Source organism: Dendrobates tinctorius, unplaced genomic scaffold, assembly GCF_039654945.1.
Source record: "Dendrobates tinctorius isolate UK_male_01 unplaced genomic scaffold, ASM3965494v1 ptg000011l, whole genome shotgun sequence".
NCBI lineage: Eukaryota > Metazoa > Chordata > Amphibia > Anura > Dendrobatidae > Dendrobates > Dendrobates tinctorius.
Window position 1 is genome coordinate 96,750,801 of NW_027361679.1, and position 20,786 is coordinate 96,771,586.

The 20,786-nt window shown below is 42.4% G+C and overlaps 1 protein-coding gene across 1 annotated transcript in view; it reads left to right on the forward strand.

The window, feature by feature from the left end:
• IL12RB1 (interleukin 12 receptor subunit beta 1) overlaps positions 1-20,786 on the forward strand; it is a 241,423-nt gene that overhangs the window by 208,535 nt on the left and 12,102 nt on the right. Inside the window, exon 13 of the mRNA XM_073545077.1 lies at positions 1,641-1,728. Within this exon, the coding sequence (XP_073401178.1) occupies positions 1,641-1,728 (88 nt within the window). The remainder of the gene's footprint in view (positions 1-1,640; positions 1,729-20,786) is intronic.

A 20,786-nucleotide genomic window follows, 5' to 3' on the forward strand; every position in this document is an offset into this window, starting at 1 on the left:
TGACATTCTAAAATGTCACTTCATTGTAGAGCAGCTACACATCAGGGATTAGGAAACTGCTACAAAATTCTAAACTACCTGTAGAGAAGGCAGTCATGATTTATTATCATGTCTACCTTCTCAATCACTGTATACACAGCACTGAACAAGCACTATGCATACAAATTAGCAAGAGATTAAGAGGCACCCTCTTCTAGATTCGGAGATTATGTGACTTCTGGGTGTTGTGAGAAAGCAAGAACTGTTGGGCACAGGGAAATCCAGTTAGGCCTGCTGTGAATAGAAAAACATGATTTCCTCCTGTAACTGGGCTCATATGCCAGCCCCAGTTACATTGGAAATCAGTCATAAAACAAATATATTAATGTATTCAAATGCCCCGCAAAGGTCTTGTATGACCTTATTGGAGGCACAGTTGTGTAAAATACAAGAAAAATACATAAAAAGTATACTAAAAAACCTAGAAAGAATAAAAACTTGGAATCGCTGTTTTCAGCCCTACCCTCATGAAAAATATGTTGAATATATAAAAATGATTTGTAAAGTGTTCCAGCCTCCTAAGCTCATCATAAATCAAAACAGTGATGGGGGAGTTCTGGTGGGACCTAAACGTATATTTCACTGACTTGATTTATGATGAGCTCACAGGACTGGTCATGTGTCAGAAACACTCACGTCTGTGATAAAACAGGCAAGGAAATGTGTTAACTCAGAAAGCAGCAGCTGCGAGCCCCTCCTGTGTCGTCTGTATACTTACTTTACATAAATGGCTTATGATTCCTCTTATGGCCAGAGCTGTGGTGTCAACTATGGACTGCATGGTCAAAAACGGCAAATAACAGACCATAGCAGGGTCACATTAATACGATTATCTCAACACAGGACTAATTTTTTTAACACATCATTAATTAAAACTGAAAGCCAGTGATGAGAGCTGAAAGCTGTTAGTTAATCACACTCAGTTCTGACATAAAAATGCATCAGGAAATTACCTAAAACATCTGAAATATAATGTTAAACTTGGCTAATGTTGCTTAAAGGGTTATTGTCACGGTCCTATCTTCAGGAAAGCACTTCCCCCCATCATCAGCTTTTTTATTTGCAGGGAGCAGTGCACTCCTGAAGATTGTCAGTTTGGGCTGTGAAGATGGACAAGCCATTGGCCCAATGTGAGTGCTTTCCAATTCAGCCATCATTCTTGAGAAGTAAGGCTATATCCCCACAGAGTTCTTTTAGGCGTTTGGGAAGAACAAACCTAGTGGAAACAGAGAGGAAGCCCTCCAAATACTCAATAAAATCTCAATTCTCCTCAAAAACTTAGATGTTATGCTCAGTTTCTGCTCCGAAAGCTCAGCAAAAAGACTCTGTGTGCACATAGCCTAAGATGATATAACAGAAGGCAAATTGCAAAGTTGTTTGTTATTATAACCACTTTGCAATTTTAACCATTGAAGAACTTGAGACAGGCTTACAGTCTTTTTAATGTATCTGGCAATGTCAACTTATTTGGAGATACCCTCCCATTTATGGTCAAGTTGATGGTACAAGTATAATATGCATAATTGCTTTGTACAAACATTTAAGTAGATAAAAGTTGACAAAGATTATCATATATAAAGTGTGTAATTATTTCCTTGCAGCTGACAATACTAAAAAGAAGATACTTGAAAAAACTGTGTGGATCGTTGTTGCCTTACTGTTTTTAGTTTTAGGCATCATATTTTCATGGTAAGATATTTCTTTACATTAGAAGAAATAACACTTTTTAAGCATATACAATGGGTATGGAAAGTATTCAGACCCTTTTAAATGTTTCACTCTTTGTTTCATTGCAGCCATTTGGTAAATTCAAAAAAGTTCATTTTTTCTCATTAATGTACACTCTGTACCCCATTTTGATTGAAAAAAAACCCCAGAAATGTAGAAATGTTTACAAATTTATTAAAAAAGAAAAAACGAAATATCACATGGTCATAAGTATTCAGACCCTTTGCTCAGTATTGAGTAGAAGCACCCTTTCGAGCTAGTACAGTCTTCTTGGGAATGATGCAACAAGTTTTTCACACTTGGAATTGGGGATCCTCTACCATTCTTCCTTGCAGATCCTCCCAGTTTCGTCAGGTTGGATGGTGATCGTTGGTGGACAGCTATTTTCACATTTCTCCAGAGATGCTCAATTGGGTTGGTCACAGAGTTGTTCCGAAACCACTCCTTTGTTATTTTAGCTGTGTGCTTAGGGTCATTGTCTTGTTGGAAGGTGAACCTTCGGCAAAGTCTTAAGTTCAGAACACCCTGGAAGAGGTTTTCATCCAGGATATCTCTGTACTTGGCTGAATTCATGTTTCCTTCAATGGCAATCAGTCGTCCTATTCCTGCAGCTGAAAAGCATACCCATGATGCTGCCACCACCATGTTTCACTGTTGGGATTGTATTAGGCAGGTGATGAGCAATGTCTGGTTTTCTCCACTCATACTGCTTAGAATTATCACCAAAAACGTCTATCTTCGTCTCATCAGACCAGACAATCAAATTTCTCATAGTCTGGGAGTACTTCATGTGTTTTTTAGCAAAGTCTATGCGGGCTTTCATATGTCTTGTACTGAGGAGAGGCTTCCATCGGGCCACTCTGCCATAAAGGACCGACTGGTGGAGGGCTGCAGTGATAGTTGACTTTGTGGAAATTTCTCCCATCTCCCTACTGCATCTGTGGAACTCAGCCACAGTGATCTTGGGGTTCTTCTTTACCTCTCTCAGCAAGGGTCTTCTCCCATGCTTGCTCAGTTTGGCTGGATGGCCAGGTCTAGGAAGATTTCTGTTGGTCCCAAACTTCTTCCATTTAAGGATTATGGAGGCCACTTTGTTCTTAGGAACCTTGAGTACTGCAGAAATTCTTTTGTAACCTTGACCAGATCTGTGCCTTGCCACAATTTTGTCTCTGAGCTCCTTGGCCAGTTCCTTTGACCTCATGGTTCTCATTTGGTCTGACATGCACTGTGAGCTGTGAGGTCTTATATAGACAGGTGTGTGCCTTTTCAAATCAAGTCTTATCGGTTTAATTGGACACAGCTGGACACCAATAAAGGAGTAGTACCTTCTCAAGGAAGATCATAAGGAAATGGACAGCATGTGACTTAAATATGAGTGTCTGAGCAAAGGGTCTGAATACTTATGACCATGGAATATTTCGGTTTTTCTTCTTAAATATATTTGCAGAAATGTCTACATTTCTGTTTTTTTTTCAGTCAAGATGTGGTGCAGAGTGTAAATTAATGAGAAAAAAATGAACTTTTTTGAATTTAGCAAATGGCTGCAATGAAACAAAGAGTGAAAAATTTAAAGGGGTCTGAATACTTTCTGTGCCCAGTGTATCATGAGGTATTGCTTTATTAAATGGAACCTTTAATGTTGTAGTTAAAAAGATGTAGTTTAGTGGGAAAGGATTGTGTATTTTTACTGTAATTTGGTGATTCAAATCGCTGTTCAAACATTCCAGTGTTTTAGTTTGGGATGCTCGAGGCAACACAAGTATCTTTCACGCTGTAACTCGTGGCCAATTATCACTCCCTCAGTCTCTTCCACAAGTCCAGTAGAGAAACATTAACTCCCCAAAAACAGGTAGTTTAATAAAATACTAATGCAATAAAAATAAAACTATGTTCAAATTTCCACACATTCCATTTATGTATTCCATTTAGGAGAGCAAAAGTATGTATTTTTATCAGAGGGAAGTAGAGAGGCCTTATTGATTACTATGGGGTTTCCTTAGGTCCTGTTTTGAGCAAGTTTTCACAACAGAAGTTCTCCATGCAAGACTTTTTTTGTGAAAACTGACATAAAGCATAACCTAGACGTGTCCATAATAATCAATTGTGGCCCTCTGCTTCCTTTTGAATTATTAATGCAACAAACCCTTTTTGCCAAAGATTTACATTTGTTCCTCTAAACTAGAAGCAGGGAGCTTTTTTCCTGCCAGGGCCATTTGGATATTTATACCATTATTCGGGCCCGTACAAGATTATCAACTTGAAGTTTATCCTGCTTTATTTGGTCAAACATTTAATTAACTCATGCTTATTGTGATGACTTGAGCGGCTTCTCTTTGGTACGGTGTGTGATGATAGGTGGTGTCGATAATGTTGCTAATTGCAACTACTTTTCCAGATTTACGTTGGTCTGGAGCACAGTTGCAGCAGTAAGTTCTGAACATAATTCTATATTACGCTGCATGTCATCTCACAGTGGGAAATTCATCCGTGTTCATGTAACATTTATAGAACTTGCAACAACCCTGCTGGCATCACTGCATGGCCTCCCATCCCCGCACACCAACTTACTCACTGCTCCAGGTTATGCAGTGATTTCTGTTTGCTGCCAGCTCCATGCGCTATGCCTCTTATTTTCCTGCTTGCTCTCCATGTTTCCTGACTGTGTGTATAGGGGGGCGGTGCCTGAACTCTGCTTCTTATGCAGTCAGGGTGCAGCGGTCTAATCTGTCCCCGACCAATCACCCGGAGCCCTTTACTATATAGGGTCGCCACACCCACTAACCTTTGCCTGTGCAATGTCTATACTCGGTTATCGCCTTGCTACTGAGGTAGCCAGGCCCTGTCCTTTGACTTGCCTTCCTTGAGAGGCTTTACTCCTAGCATTTCTAGTACACTCTGAGTGCCCGCCAGGAGGCTTATATCCTGGTCCCTGTCTTGTCCTAGCTTTGTCTGAGTACTTGCCTGGTACTTCTTTGCTCGCCCTCCAGGAGGCAGAATATCCTGGTCCCTGTATCCTTCGGTCCCGGTACCTTGTCTTGTACTGTGTCTCGGTCTGAACTCTGTCTGTCTGTCAGTCTCCTTGTCTGTGGTTCCTTTCCCTGCTGTGTCTTTCCCTGTGTCCTCCCTGTCTGTCCCTTGCACTCTTGCAAGCTTCGCCTACCTTGCACTCTTGCAAGCTCCACCTACCTTGCACTCTTGCAAGCTCCGCCTACCTTGCACTCTTGCAAGCTCCGTCTACTCAGCACTCTTGCAAGCTCTGCCTACTCTGCACTTTTGCGGCTCCGCCTACTCCGCACTCCTGCTTTTGTCATATTCCACTCTCTCCTATCCGTACCCATACCTGCACCTCCTATTTGAACAGGACCCTACCTGTTCCTCCATATTCCATTCCTTCCTGCCAGTACCTGCTCCTGCTGTGTGAACAGGACCCTATCTGTTCCTTCGCACACCACACCTACCTGCCCTGTGTCTCAAGCCGTGCCTGCCTGCCCTGTGTCTCAAGCCGTGCCTGCCTGCCCTGTGTCTCAAGCCGTGCCTGCCTGCCCTGTGTCTCAAGCCGTGCCTGCCTGCCCTGTGTCTCAAGCCGTGCCTGCCTGCCCTGTGTCTCAAGCCATGCCTGCCTGCCCTGTGTCTCAAGCCTTGCCCACCTGCCCTGTGACTCAAGCCACGCCCGCCTGCCTTGTGTCTCAAGCCGTGCCCGCTTTCCCTGTGTCTCAGCCTGCTTGTCACTTGCACCTGTCCAGGTGTCCTGTTCCCGAGTGGGATCAGCAGCCACAGTCAGACACCACCCTGGAGTGGCACCTGGCAGCTACCTGCCGCACAAGCCTGACCTCACCATCAGAGGCTCCAGTGAAGACCGAGGTAGCTGCCATAGTCATGCCCCTTCCAGGGTAGTCTAGTTTGTGGCACAGTGGGGCCACAACCCCCCCGGCTCGCGCCAATCAGCCTAGGCGCGAGCGTGACAGAACTCAAGCAATGTGGGGCCTGCAGTGTGTATATCACATAAGAGACATCATGACTGGTCTATATACATCACATAGGAGACACCCAGACTGCTGTATGCATCACATAGGGCATTCTGAGACTACGCTATATAAATCATATAGGAGACCCTGGTGCTGAAGTATATACATTATAGGAGATGCTGGGACTGTGGCATAAACATCATATAGGATACACTGGGCTTAGGGCATATACATCACCGTAGACGCTGGGGGCTATACATCACAGGAAATGCCAGGGGCTTATACAACATAGGAGACACTGGGAGCTTAAACACCACAGGTGAGATGCTAGGACATATACATTGCAAGAGACTCTGGGGTGTATACATCTCAAGAGGGACTGGGGCATATACATCACGTGAGACCCTGAGGCACATACATCACTGGGGGCATTTTGACATATGCAACGCATGAGACACTGGGGGGAATATAAATAGCATGATATGCTGGAGTGTATATATATATATATATATATATATATATATAAAAACAGGAAAAGTCAGGGCATATATATTACACGAGATGTTGGATCATATACATCACATGAGGGAGGGGCTGGGGCACATACATCACATGAAACTCTTGGGCACATACATAGCTTGAACGCTTGAGACGCTGGTGGGAATATACATTGTATGAGGCTCCGGGGCACATACATTGCAGGAGGGGCTTGGGCACATACATCAAAGGAGATGATGGGGAATATACATCACAGGAGGGACTGGAACACATACATCACAGGAGGCGTTGGGGTAGATAAATCACAGGAGGGGTTGTGGGCATATACATTACAGGAGAGGCTGGGGGCATATACATCACATGAGATGCTGTGGCACATACTTTGCATGAGACACTGGGGCATATACATCACAGGAGAGGTTGAGGGTATGTACAGTAGCGACCATATGTTTTGCATTTTGTTTAAAAGTGTGATTACTTTTGTCTGGTTGTTAAGATGCCATTTTCCTGGTGATAAATTGAAAATACATGAAGTTGTCACCATGCAAGAGCTTAATTTTAACCAAAATGGTTTAGAATATAGGTATTAAAGAAAACTGAATGCCAAAAGTTTTGCATATACTATTTATTGACCACAGCATAGAGCATGATTCATTCTTTACAATACCATAACTCAGTATTTTGTAGCATAACCTCTTGCTTTAATTACTGCACCACACCGATGGGGCATTGAAGCCTCCTGCTGCCATTTCCTATGGTGGCTTACAATTCTCTCATTCCCCGAGACCCACAAACAGACATGGTGGTGGAGTCGGCATTCTCCTGTCCCCACAATGCACTTTCCAGGTCACCCCTCAATTCCATCACTCTCATTCCCTTCTTTTGAGGTCCACACCATCAGGCTCTTCCGTCCCCTCTCCCTCAGAGTAGCGGTCATATATCGGCTCCCCAGGCTCACCCACCCACTTCCTTGACTACTTTTCAGCCTGGCTGCCGCACTTCATGTCCTCAGAACTTCCAACCCTTATACTGGGAGACTTCAACATCCCCATTAACATCCCTACTTCCACATCTGCATCCCAGAGCTTCTATCACTAACCACTTCTCTAGGCCTCTTGCAGCTTTCAACCTCTGAGACACACAAGGACGGTAACACCCTTGATCTGGTCTTCGTCCGGCTCTATTCAATCTCCCACCTAAATAACTCACCGCTTCCACTCTCTGACCACAACATTCTCTCCTTCACGCGCACAAATCCTCGCCCACCCCAGCTCACTCCTACCTACCACTCATTCAGAAATTTACAAGCCATTAACCCTCAGACACTTTCAGATTCCCTACACTCATCACTGTCCCCAATCTCCTCTTTTTCCTGTCCTAATCTGGCTGTTCATCACTACAATGACACTCTTAGAAACACCCTTTACCAAGTAGCTCCCCTCACCCTCAGAACCTCCAAGCACAGAGTAAAACAGCCCTGGCTCACATCGCAAACGCAACTTCTCCAGCGATGCTTTAGGAGTGCTGAACGCCTATGGAGAAAAACCTGCACACCAGAAGACTTCATCCACTTCAAATTTATGTTAAGAACCTATAACGCTGCCCTTCACCTCGCCAAACAGACCTACTTCACCACCTTGATCTCACTAGCCAACAACCCCAAGAAACTTTTTGACACTTTTCACTCCCTCCTCAGGCCAAAAGCACAAGCCCCTATCACAGACATTTATGCTGATGACCTGGCCTCCCACTTTACAGAAAAAATAGATAATATCCGTCAGGAAACCTGCTCCCAACCACCAAGTGCTGCATCTCCCCTGGCTCACTTTCCACATTTGATCCCATCACAGAAGAAGAAGTCTCCAGACTCTTCTCTTCTTCTCGTCCGACTACATGAACTACCAAACCCATTCCCTCACATCTCCTCCAGTCTCTCTCTCCAGTCGTAACTACAATCTTTAATCTCTCCCTCTCCTCGGGCATTTTCCCATCCTCCTTCAAACACGCCATCGTTACTCCATTACTGAAGAAACCCGCTCTCGACCCATCCGGCACAAACAACTACAGACCTGTCTCCAATCTCCCCTTCATCTCTAAACTTTTGGAGTGCCTAGTTTACTCCCGCCTTGCCCGTTACCTCTCCACTCACTCCCTTCTAGACCCTTCACAGTCCGGCTTCCGCCCCCTACATTCGACCGAAACTGCACTCATGAAAGTGACCAATGACCTTCTAACAGCAAAACCTAATGGTGACCACTCTCTGCTCATTCTTCTTGACCTATCTGCAGCTTTCGACACTGTTGACCACCATCTCCTACTCTCTAGGCTCCAGTCACTAGGCATTAAGGACACTGCTCTCTCTTGGTTCTCTTCCTATCTCTCTGACCGCTCCTTCAGTGTTTTGTTCTCTGGCTCCACGTCATCTCCTCTTCCTCTTGCTGTTGGGGTACCTCAGGGCTCACTCCTTGGCCCCCTTCTTTTCTCTCTCTACACGGCCCCAATTGGACGGACCATCAGCAGATTTGGCTTTCAGTGCCATCTTTATGCTGATGAGGCACAACTATATGCGTCTTCCCCCGACCTTACCTCCGCTGTACTACAGAACGTCAGTGACTGTCTATCCGCAGTCTCCAACATCATGTCCGCTCTCTATCTGAAACTCAACCTCTCCAAAACTAAACTTCTTCTGCTCCCGCCGTCTACTAACCTCCCTAAATCTGACATTTCCCTCTCCGTGGGTGGTACCACAATAACACCCCAGCAGCAGGCGCACTGTCTGGGTGTTACGTTTGACACCAATCTCGCCTTCACATCCCATATACAATCTCTTGCCGCTTACACCTAAAGAACATCTCTAGAATCTGCCCTTTTCTCACCATGGAAACAACAAAAACCCTCACTGTAGCATTGATCCACTCCCACCTGGATTACTGCAACGCTTTATTAATTGGCCTCCCCGTCACTCGACTATCCCCTCTCCAGTCCATACTTAATGCAGCAGCCAGGGTCATCTATCTGACTAATCGGTACTCGGACACATCTGCTCTTCACCAGTCCTTACACTGGCTGCCCATTCATTATAGGATCCAATTCAAAGTACTTGTTCTCACCCACAAAGGTCTCCACAGTGCAGCACCCCCCTACATCTCCTCCCTCATTTCTGTCCATCGGCCTACCTGACCGCTGCGCTCTGCAAACGACTTTCAACTAACCTCTGCACTAATCCGTACCTCCCATTCCCAACTCCAAGACTTCTCCCGTGCTGCTCCTATCCTCTGGAATGCTCTACCCCAAGAAATCAGGACTATCCACAATTTGCATAATTTCAGGCGCTCCCTCAAAACACATTTCTTCAGAGCGAACCTATCACGTTCACTAATCAAAGTCATTCTATGTGTAAGTGTGCGTGTGTAGGGCATTAACTATTTCCATCCATCCCTCACCCCCACAAGATGGCTGGACCTTCATTGTAAATGCACCATTGTAAATACACACCTGTACTTTATATCTCACTCACCTCATTGTAGATTGTAAGCTCTCACGAGCAGGGTTGTCTTATTTTACTTTAATTATTGTATTGTTAACGTTGTTACTTATGACTTGTATTTTAAAACTGTTAAACTGTAAAGCGCTGCGGAATATCATAGCGCTATATAAATAAAGATTATTATTATATTATTACTAGGTTATTCAAGACATCCTGAGGGATCTTGTTCCATTCCATTTGCAAATCTGCAAACAATACATCTTTATTGCTATGGGTACAGGCCCCAACTCGTCGTCCTAACTCATTCCAAAGATGCGCTATAGGGTTTAAATCAGGTGATTGGCTTGGCCATTGCAGCAAGCAAACATATTTTTCTTTGCTAACCAGTTTTTTACTAAACTGGAGGTGTACTTAGGATAATTGTCTTGCTGGAATTTTCAGCACCTGCCTACTTTGGTTTTACTATGTGGAAGCATTACATTCTCTAATATAATCTTGTACATGGTAGCATTCATACTTCTATCAATTCTATGCAGAGTGCCAATGGCATATGCAGAAAAGCAGCTCCAAACCATGACATTGCCACCACCAAGTTTCAGTGTAGGTGTTTGGTACCTTACATCATTACGTTTTCCAATTGGGCGGTATATATAGTGCTTGCCATCACTTCCAAACAGAAAGAACTTGGAGTCATCTGACCACACCTTAGACCAATCTGTCTCTTTCCATTGACTGTGTTCTTTGGCAAACTCAAGTCGGACCTTAAGGTCCTTTGCAGAGATGAAAGGCTTCTTGACTGGAACTCGTGCACAACCCTAGTGCTCTTAGCCATCACACCACAGTTTGGCGACTCACTTTGCCCAATATTCTTTGTTCATTTCATGTGAAACCTGTATAGCATTTTAATGTACATCAGATACTCACTTTTTCTTAATAATGTGATCACCTTTGGAGAAATGAGCTTCTGAAATCTGCTGATAAATTTGGCTTTGTCTTTGCCATGTTAAGTCTAAAAGCACACCAAAACAAATTGGGGTAAAATTCCAGTACCCACGACAAAATATGTAAAACATTTGGCCCACCAAATGTTGAAAACTAACACATAAAGGGATACAACAATGACAAACAATTTTCATTCTTATAGCAGACAACCAATTGCTTCCAGTTTACTAAAATCACCATGAAACTGGCATCACAACAACCAGACAAAAGTAATCATACTTATAAAAAATGCTAAACTTTTGGTCGCTACTGTACATCACAGGAGGGGCTGAGGCATATGCATCACAGGAGACTCTTAGACAGTGGTCGCCAACCTGTAGCTCGGGAGCCACATGTCTGCCAGCTTGGCGCATTAGCTCCAGATCTAGCAAACAGGTATGAATGAATGGTGGATTTTGTGAGCAGCAATGCACAGATGAGCAGATCTGGATGCACATGTACTGGTCTTAGGGGTTTTGAGATAATTTAAGTATGGTACACTGGAGACAAGATGATACGTCCTGTCAGAGGAGGTGCTTGAAGCTCGATGTGGCAGTGTGCTGGGAGTGCTTGATGAGAGAGAACTGAATGGGGGTATTGTGGGAACCCCTGGATCTTGATATACTGCTTTGGGGTGATTTCTGTGGAAAATGTTTGGTTACCATTATGCCTGTAATGGGGGCTTTGGTTTCCACTATTGTGAGGGGGCGGGAGCTGGATGTGGCTCGTGACCCTCCCTCAAGTCTGGATGTGGCTTGCGACCCTCTCTCAGAGCTGAATGTGGCTCTCAAGGTCAGAAAGGTTGGGAACCTCTGCTCTAAGATGTATATCACAGGAGAAGCTGGAGCATAACAGACCGATCTGTACACATAAATTATCATTACTCTCAGGAGCACATGTTCTTTTCACAGGACGATTTGCTGCCAAAAACAATGATTTTTAAATCATTTTACAGAATGAGCATTTGAATCATTTGTCATGAGATTGAGAGCATGTTTACAGAAGCTAAGGCCTCTTTCACACATCAAGTTTTCGCCGTCAGGCGCGATCCGGCTCTTTTGACAAAAACCGGATTCGGCGAAATGCAATGCCGGATCCGGTTTCCCCCCCATTGACTTGCATTTGCGCCATATCGCGCCGGATGGCCATGCGTTTCATCCGGTTTTTGCCGGATCCGGCAATGTGTCGCAATCCGGCGTCTGGAAAAAACGGCTACTGTAACGTTTTTTGTCTCCGGCAAAAAAGCCGGACACGCCGGATCCGGCGCGTCCGGCTTTTTCACACAATGAAAGTCTATGAGCGCCGCAATGCGCCGGATCCGGTTTTTTGGGTCTGACCATGCTCAGTAGCTCTGCCCACAGCACACATATATAAAAGCATGACAGTGGGACCCTCAGCCACACCCAACATGCCACCAAAGACAGCAACCAGGCGCAGGAGACCACTGCAGCACCATCAGCACCACCACCACCCCAAATGGAGCAGCAAAGGGAACATGCTGAACAACGGGAGGGGAGTCCAGCAGCAGATGAGAGATGGTAATTATCAAATCCCCCATTCCTCAAAACTAGGGCCATGGAATATCAAGATATTCATTGGCCCTTTGTTTCTCTTTATTCAACAGCCGCCCAAGAGATGCAGCAGCAGCAGCAGCACTGGTAGCATTGGCAGCAGCAACAGCAGCAGCACCACCCACAGCCATTTTTCTTGTAATTGAAATATTCCGATCCCGATCCGGCTGGCTTTACAATGCGGATATGTTTCCCGTCCACAGCGCCCAAGCAGTTAAGCAGTTCGGAAACTGACATATCTGTTGAAACTTTTCTGAAATTTCAATCCACCTCTCTGTTGTGGGCTCTGGTAAAAACTCTTCAGCTAAGGAGTCCCACAGTGCACGGCATGTGTACTTCACAATTCCAGATATGGAGGAAATCCCGAGTCTGTACTGGAAATGCAGTGACGAAAGGGATTCTCCAGTTGCAAGAAATCTGTGGGGAATTAAAAACAATCAATTAGTTTAAAATAACAGCATTACATACCAAAACTCAGCTATAACACTTGGAGATACAAACTACCACCAACAAGATTGCAGTGAAAGTGTGCTCTGATGCGAACATATCCGATAAATGTGGCTTACCTTAAAGTCACCATCAGACGCTCTGCGGGTGAAACAGAGAAGCGGCAATAAGTGTCCGATTTTCTTATGAGGTGTGCAATGCGCTCCACCAAGTAATCAAAATTCTCCATTTTCATCCGAACATATCCAAAAAATGTATCCGGGTTTCGTCTAAGGTCCATGCAGAGTGTAGAATAGACCCCACGCGTCATTCTCTTGGCTATGATGGGGTGGATCCACAAACGTCGTCTACGATGCCTGATGCGCTGCTGTCTCGCTCTCTCCTTCTCCAGAACAATCACCCTCAAACGATTCGCCTCCGCTGTAAAATCCGCCAAATTCTTCAAAATATTTCCAATCACAACATCCATCTTCGCCAGTAACTTGCTCTTCTCTCCAACCTGCACTTTCTCCTCTACAACCTGTCAAAGAAGGGCTGTAGGAACATGCTATATATAGTTTTTCAGTAGCCAATCACATTCGGAAGGCCACAAGGGGCGATTTTAAAAACCGGATCCGGCGTTATCCGTCGAAAAACGGATCGAAAACCGGATGAACCGGATGAGACGGATCCGGTTTTGGCTGTCAAGCGCAAGACGGATCCGGCAGAAAACCGGATCCGTTACATCCGGTTTTACAAAGCATTTGCCGGATCCGGCGCTCCGGCACAACGCCGGAGCGCGCCTGACGCCGAAAACCTGATGTGTGAAAGTAGCCTAATTAGAACACACGTTCCCAGTAATTGTGCAGTGTAAATGTAAGCAGGCTACTTGGACGCAACAGCACCAACAATGAGGAGACAGTGGCATTTACCCATCATAATTTATTTGACTAACACAGAAGGGAAATCTATTTATAAGTATATTTATATACAAGTAAACACTATATAGCGGGTTACAGTTTCAGGGTTAACCCCTTAGTGACAGAGCCAATTTGGTACTTAATGACCAAGCCAATTTTTACAATTCTGACCACTGTCACTTTATGAAGTTATAGCTCTGGAACGCTTCAACGTATCCCACTGATTATCAGACTGTTTTTTCGTGACATATTGTACTTCATGATAGTGGTAACATTTCTACGATATCACTTGCATTTATTTATGAAAAGAAGTAAATTTAGCAATTTTCTAACTTTTAATTTTTGTACACCTAAATCAGAGAGTGGTGTCACACAAAGTAGTTAATAAATAACATTTCCCACATGTCTACTTTACATCAGCACAATTTAGGAAACAATTTTTTTTTGTTAGGACGTTATAAGGGTTAAAAGTTGACCAGCGATTTCTCATTTTTCCAACAAAATTTACAAAACCATTTTTTTTAGGGACCACCTCACATTTGAAGTGAGTTTGGGGGGTCAAAGTGAAACCATTCTAAAAACTGCACCCCTCAAGGTGCGCAAAACCACATTCAAAAACTTTATTAACCCTTCAAGTGCTTCATGAGAATTAAACCAATCTGGAAGGAAAAAATGAACATTTTACTTTTTTCATAAAAAATTTACATTGGAACCAATTTTTTTTATTTTCACAAGTGTACCAGGAGAAAATGGGCCACAAAATTTGTTGTGCAGTTTCTCCTGAGTACGCCGATATCCCTTATGTGGAGAGAATCCACTGTTTGGCTTCATGACAAGGGTCAGAAGGGAGGACGTACCATTTGACTTTTTGAACACACAATTGGCTGGAATCAATGGTGGTGCCATGTCGCGTTTGGAGACCCTCTGATGTACCTAAACAGTGGAACCCCCCCAATTCTAACTCCAACCCTAACACATCTCAACCATAATCCCAACCCTAACCATAAACCTAAGCACAACCCTAACCCCAACACACCCCTAAGCTTAATCCCAACCCTATCCATAACCCTGACACACCCCTAACCCTAATCCCAACCCTAACAGTAATCCCAACCATAACTACAACCCTAACCCCAACCCTAGCCCAACCCTAACCCTAACTTTAGCCCAATCCAAACCCTAACTTTAGCCCAACCCTAACCCTTACTTTAGCCCCAACCCTAACCCCAACTCACTTTAGCCCAACTCCCTTTAGCCCAACTCACTTTAGCCCAACTCTAACCTTAATGGAAAAATGGAAATAAATACATTTTTTATTTTATTATTTTTACCTAATTAAGGGGGCGATAAAGGGGGTTTGATTTACTAATCTTTTTTATTTTGATCACTGTGATAAGGGTATATCACAGTGATCAAAATGAACCAATAAGAAAAATTTCCTATTGTTACTTGGTGCCGGCCAGCTGATTGACAGGCACACCATTTTCTCCCGGAAAAAGATGCTGGCGGCCCGGGGGACTTTACGGGGGGGGATTCAGGGACTCTGGGGGTACCAGGAGGATCGAGGGACCCTATTTCTCTCTCCTCTGATGTGCGATCACATCAGAGGAGGGAGAAATTAAATGGAAAATCTGACCTTTTTTTGCAGTCACCGTTATACCGTTAAGAACGGCGATCGCAACAGTGGGGTCGGTAAAAACCGACCAGAATAATGTTCTCTGGGGTCTCAGCAACCCCCGGTAGCCGAGACCCTGGAAAAATTCCAACTATGGGGGCACAATACCCTTATTTAGTTAAAAAGCGGTGCTCACTCTGAGGCATAAGTACCCTTACTTGCCGCCGTTAAAAGGCGTATTGACGGTCGTTAAGGGGTTAATACAGTATATTATGGCACAGCAATAACTAAATGCAATATGTACTTAACACTCTATTCCATACGCTGTTTTTGTAATCTATGGGGTAAACAACGGTTAATGCCTTTATGTCTCAACTTCACAGGTATCACTGTTAGTACTAGGCCCATCCATGTCTTAGTCTCTATAAACACCTCTGATCATTACACTGACCCTAGTGGGGGTCACTGGTATTTCCCGCTAGGCAGAAAGTCCTAGATATGTGAGTCACTGGGTATACAGTGTGCTTGTCGCACTGGCCATCTCCATTCCCTGAAGCACAGCAACAGCCCGCATCCAGGTGCGGTTTAAGGCAAAGTGGGGCCCTAGGCAAAAGTTTAAAATGGGGCCTCAAATGCTAACATATTGCACATTGAAAGAAGAAATACAGGGCGCATCCACTGTGTAAATCCGTATCAAAAAACACAATAAGGGAAAAAAGGAAGGTGCTCACCTATTGGGGTTGTGAGGAAGTCACAACACCCATAAACGCATGAGAAGCAGCAGCAAATCTGCACAGGGTCCTAGGACAAATTTGCAAAAACGGCATGAAAGTGCAATAAGGACTGCGCTTGCTTCTGGTGGAGTACAAGGTTCTTTATTCAGCCAATGCGTTTCCTGAGCCTACTGGCTCACTTCATCAGGACAGATTACATTGAAAGATGGTGAAACATTCTTATAGAGAAAAAAATGGCGCCAATACAGGGTTAAATGACATCAGCAAAGGTCAAAGAAAAAAAAACAAAAAAAAACTCAAAAACAATGAAATTTTATTAACATAAAAACACCACAATAAAAGTGTATTAAAATGAGAAAAAATATATAAAATTATGCAAAAATAAAAATAAAACAGAGTGCTATGGATCACGGGGTAAAAAGTGGCTAAGGTTAATGAAAAAAAGGGGGGGAGGGGTGAGACCTCAAGGAGTATTAGAACCTGGCTCATGAAGTGCAGATGTATGCTGTAAAGTGCAAGTACCAGGTATTAACAGTGATTAACATCAACAGTGTGATGCAGCAGCAAAAAAGGCAAATGCAATTCTAGGATGTATTAACAGAAGCATACAGTCTAGATCACGTGAAGTCATTATTTCCCTCTACTCCTCTTTGGTCAGACCTCATCTGGAATATTGTGTCCAGTTTTGGGCACCACATTTTAAAAAAGACATCAACAAACTGGAGCAAGTTCAGAAAAGAGCGACCAGAATGGTGACCGGTCTGCAAACCCTGTCTTATGAGGAAAGGTTGCAGGATTTGGGAATGTTTAGTTTGCAAAAGAGAAGACTGAGAGGAGACTTAATAGCTGTCTACAAATATCTAAAGGGCTGTCACATTGTAGAAGGATCAACTTTATTCTCATTTGCACAAGGAAAGACTAGAAGCAATGGGATGAAACTGAATGGGAAGAGACACAGATTAGATATTAGAAAAAACTTTTTGACAGTTAGAGTGATCAATGAGTGGAACAGGCTGCCACGAGAAGTGGTGAGTTCTCCTTCAATGGAAGTCTTCAAACAGAGGCTGGACAGACATCTGACTGGGATGATTTAGCGAATCCTGCTTTGAGCAGGGGGTTGGACCAGATGGCCCAGGAGGTCCCTTCCAACTCTACGATTCTATGATTCTAGTCCACTAAACCATTGGATTTAGCTGGAGTGGTTTAAGAAAGAATTTAAGAAATTATTTGTTTTATAGAAATCAAAATTCAGCAAAATAACTTGAAGTGGTATTAGAACCTGACTAATAAAGTGCAAGTGCAGGTTGTAAAGTACGAGGTATTAATCCACTGAACCATTAGAATAAACAGAAGTGGTTTGAAGAACATAGCAGGCTATAAGGTGCAATTACAAGGTATTAGTCCACTCGACTATAAGACTGTAATGATGTTTTTTGTATGTATTAGTACATTATACCATTAGACTTAAATGATGTTTTTTTGTAAAGAAATTGTCTTTCATTGTGAATTGTCATTCACCCCCCACATTAGTAATACCCAGATGGACTTCCTTGATATCACTTTTTATATAAAAAACTCCAAAATCTATACCAAAACCTTTTTTAAGAAGGTAGACTCCAATAGTTATGTCCATTTTAAGAGCAGCCACTATTCTAAATGGCTTTTTAACATTCCTCATAATCAATTTCAGAGAATCCGAAAGAATTGTACAGAAGATGAGGATTTTAATAATCAGGCTGAGGTCCTCAAGGGAAGATTCCTGGCTCAAAAATACCCTTCCCAATTGATTCATTCTACTTTTAAGAATGTTTCAAAAAATTTTAACCAGCAAATTCTTTTAAGTGGGAGATCTAAAGAAAAAGATACACATGCTAACTATCAGGCCAATTTTATTACTACCTACAACTCCCAACATAAGGAGATTAAAAATATACTAGGGGACCTATGGTACATTATCCAAAAAGATCCTGTACTTAATAAAGTTTTGCCTGACAAACCTACTGTTACATTTAGGAAGGTCAGATCACTAAAAAATCATCTGGCCCCTAGCAGATTGAGCCAATGTACTCGCGACAATCATACCGGCTTGACACCAGGCATTTTTAGATGCCAGAGGCCCAGGTGTAGCCTTTGCAGCAATATTGCCCATAATACCTTCATATTTTCACATCCATTCACCTCAGAAAAATTCACCATCACTAATCACCTGTCCTGTGTGTCTGCCTTTGTTATTTATGTTATCCTGTGTCCTTGTCCTAAATTATATATTGGGAGAACCACACAACCCCTTCATTGTAGAATGAACTCACATAGACACAACACTAAAATTGGATACCAACAACATGGTCTGTCACGACACTTTGATTCATTTCACCAAAGAGATTTCTCTAAAGCCATCATTTTTCCTATAGAACACATCCCTGAACACGTTTCCAATAGAACCCAAGCATTAAACAGAAAAGAGGTCTATTGGATCTATAAATTGAAGACAATTGGCCCGTATGGCCTCAATATTATCAATGATGCTTTTATTTGAGTTTATCCTTATTGTGATTTTCATACACTTTTATTACATTTTACCCAATTTTATGTTTTTTGTTTTTTTTCCTCTGATGTCCGATTTTGATTTTCTCTCTACAAAATAAAATGAAAAGACAATTTCTTTACAAAAAAACATCATTTAAGTCTAATGGTATAATGTACTAATACATACAAAAAACATCATTACAGTCTTATAGTCGAGTGGACTAATACCTTGTAATTGCACCTTATAGCCTGCTATGAGCCAGGTCCTAATACCATTTGAAGTTGTTTTTTTTTGTTTGTTTGTTTTTTTTGAATTTTGATTCCTATAAAATAAATTGATAAACAATTCCTTTTATGTTCTTCAAACCACTTCTGTTTATTCTAATGGTTCAGTGGATTAATACCTCGTACTTTACAACCTGCACTTGCACTTTATTAGTCAGGTTCTAATACCACTTCAAGTTATTTTGCTGAATTTTGATTTCTATAAAAAAAATAATTTCTTAAATTCTTTCTTAAACCACTCCAGCTAAATCCAATGGTTTAGTGGACTAATACCTGGTACTTACACTTTACAGCATACATCTGCACTTCATGAGCCAGGTTCTAATACTCCTTGAGGTCTCACCCCTCCCCCCCCCCTTTTTTCATTAACCTTAGCCACTTTTTACCCCGTGATCCATAGCACTCTGTTTTATTTTTATTTTTGCATAATTTTATATATTTTTTCCCATTTTAATACACTTTTATTGTGGTGTTTTTATGTTAATAAAATTTCATTGTTTTTGAGGTTTTTTTTTTTTTTTTTCTTTGACCTTTGCTGATGTCATTTAACCCTGTATTGGCGCCATTTTTTTCTCTATAAGAATGTTTCACCATCTTTCAATGCAATCTGCCCTGATGAAGTGAGCCAGTAGGCTCAGGAAACGCGTTGGCTGAATAAAGAACCTTGTACTCCACCAGAAGCAAGCGCAGTCCTTATTGCACTTTCACGCCGTTTTTGCAACATATTGCACATCACACAGAAGCATTTCTGTTGTATTTACATGCGCTGAGTTCAGGCCGCTAAACAAGTGTGATCGACAATACTGAAGTCGTTCGACACTTGTTTTCTGGCCTCTTTACACCAACTGAGAAAGAATGATAGGAACAGAACAATCACTAATGGATCAATAACAGATCACCATACAGTATCATGTTATCAGCAGCACATCAACAGTTTACACTGGGCGATGTGCAGCTGAGAACAATGATTTTTGGTCCAGTATAAACAATTCAATCACTCGATGAATATGCAGCATTTTGCTTGTTTAGTATAATATATAGTCCCCCATATATTATAATGTGCCCCACAGTCCTCCATACAGTATAATACACTCCCCATAGTCCTCCATATAGTATAATACACTCCCTATAGTCCTTCAAATAGTATAATACACTCCCTATACACTTTAGTCCCTCCATATGTTAAAATACACTCCTCAGTCCTCCATATATTATACACTTCCCATAGTCCTCCATATAGTATAATACACTACTCAGTCCTCCATATAGTATAACACACTCTGCATAGTCCACCATATATTAAAATACACTGCTCAGTCCTCCATAGAGTATAATACACTCCTCAGTCCTCCATATAGTATAATACACTCCTCAGTCCTCCATATAGTATAATACACTCCTCAGTCCTTTATATAGCATAATAAACTCCTCAGTCCTCCATATAGTATAATACATTCTTCCATCCTCCATATAGCATGATACACTCCTCACGGTCCTACATATATTAAAATACACTCAGTCCTCCATATAGTATAATACACTACTCAGTCCTCCATATAGTATAATATACTCCTCATAGTCCTCCATATATTAAAATACACTCAGTCCTCCATTTAGTATAATACATTACTCAGGCCACCATATAGTATAATACACTCCTCGTAGTGCTCCATATAGTATAATGCACTGCCATAGTCATCCATGTAGTACAATTCACTTCCCATAGTATAATGCACCCCATAGTTCTTCATATAGTATAATGTATTACCCATAGTCCTTGATACAGTATAATGCAGCCCACATATAGTATAATGCAGCCACCCCATAGAGCATAATGCAGCCACCCCACAGTGTATAATACAGCCCCCCATAGAATATAATACAACCCACCTCCCCATAGAATATAATACAGCCCACCTCCCCATAGAATATAATGTAGCCCCATCAAAGTGTATGATGCAATCCTCCCTCATAGAATACAATACAGCCCCCATAGAATATAATATAGCCC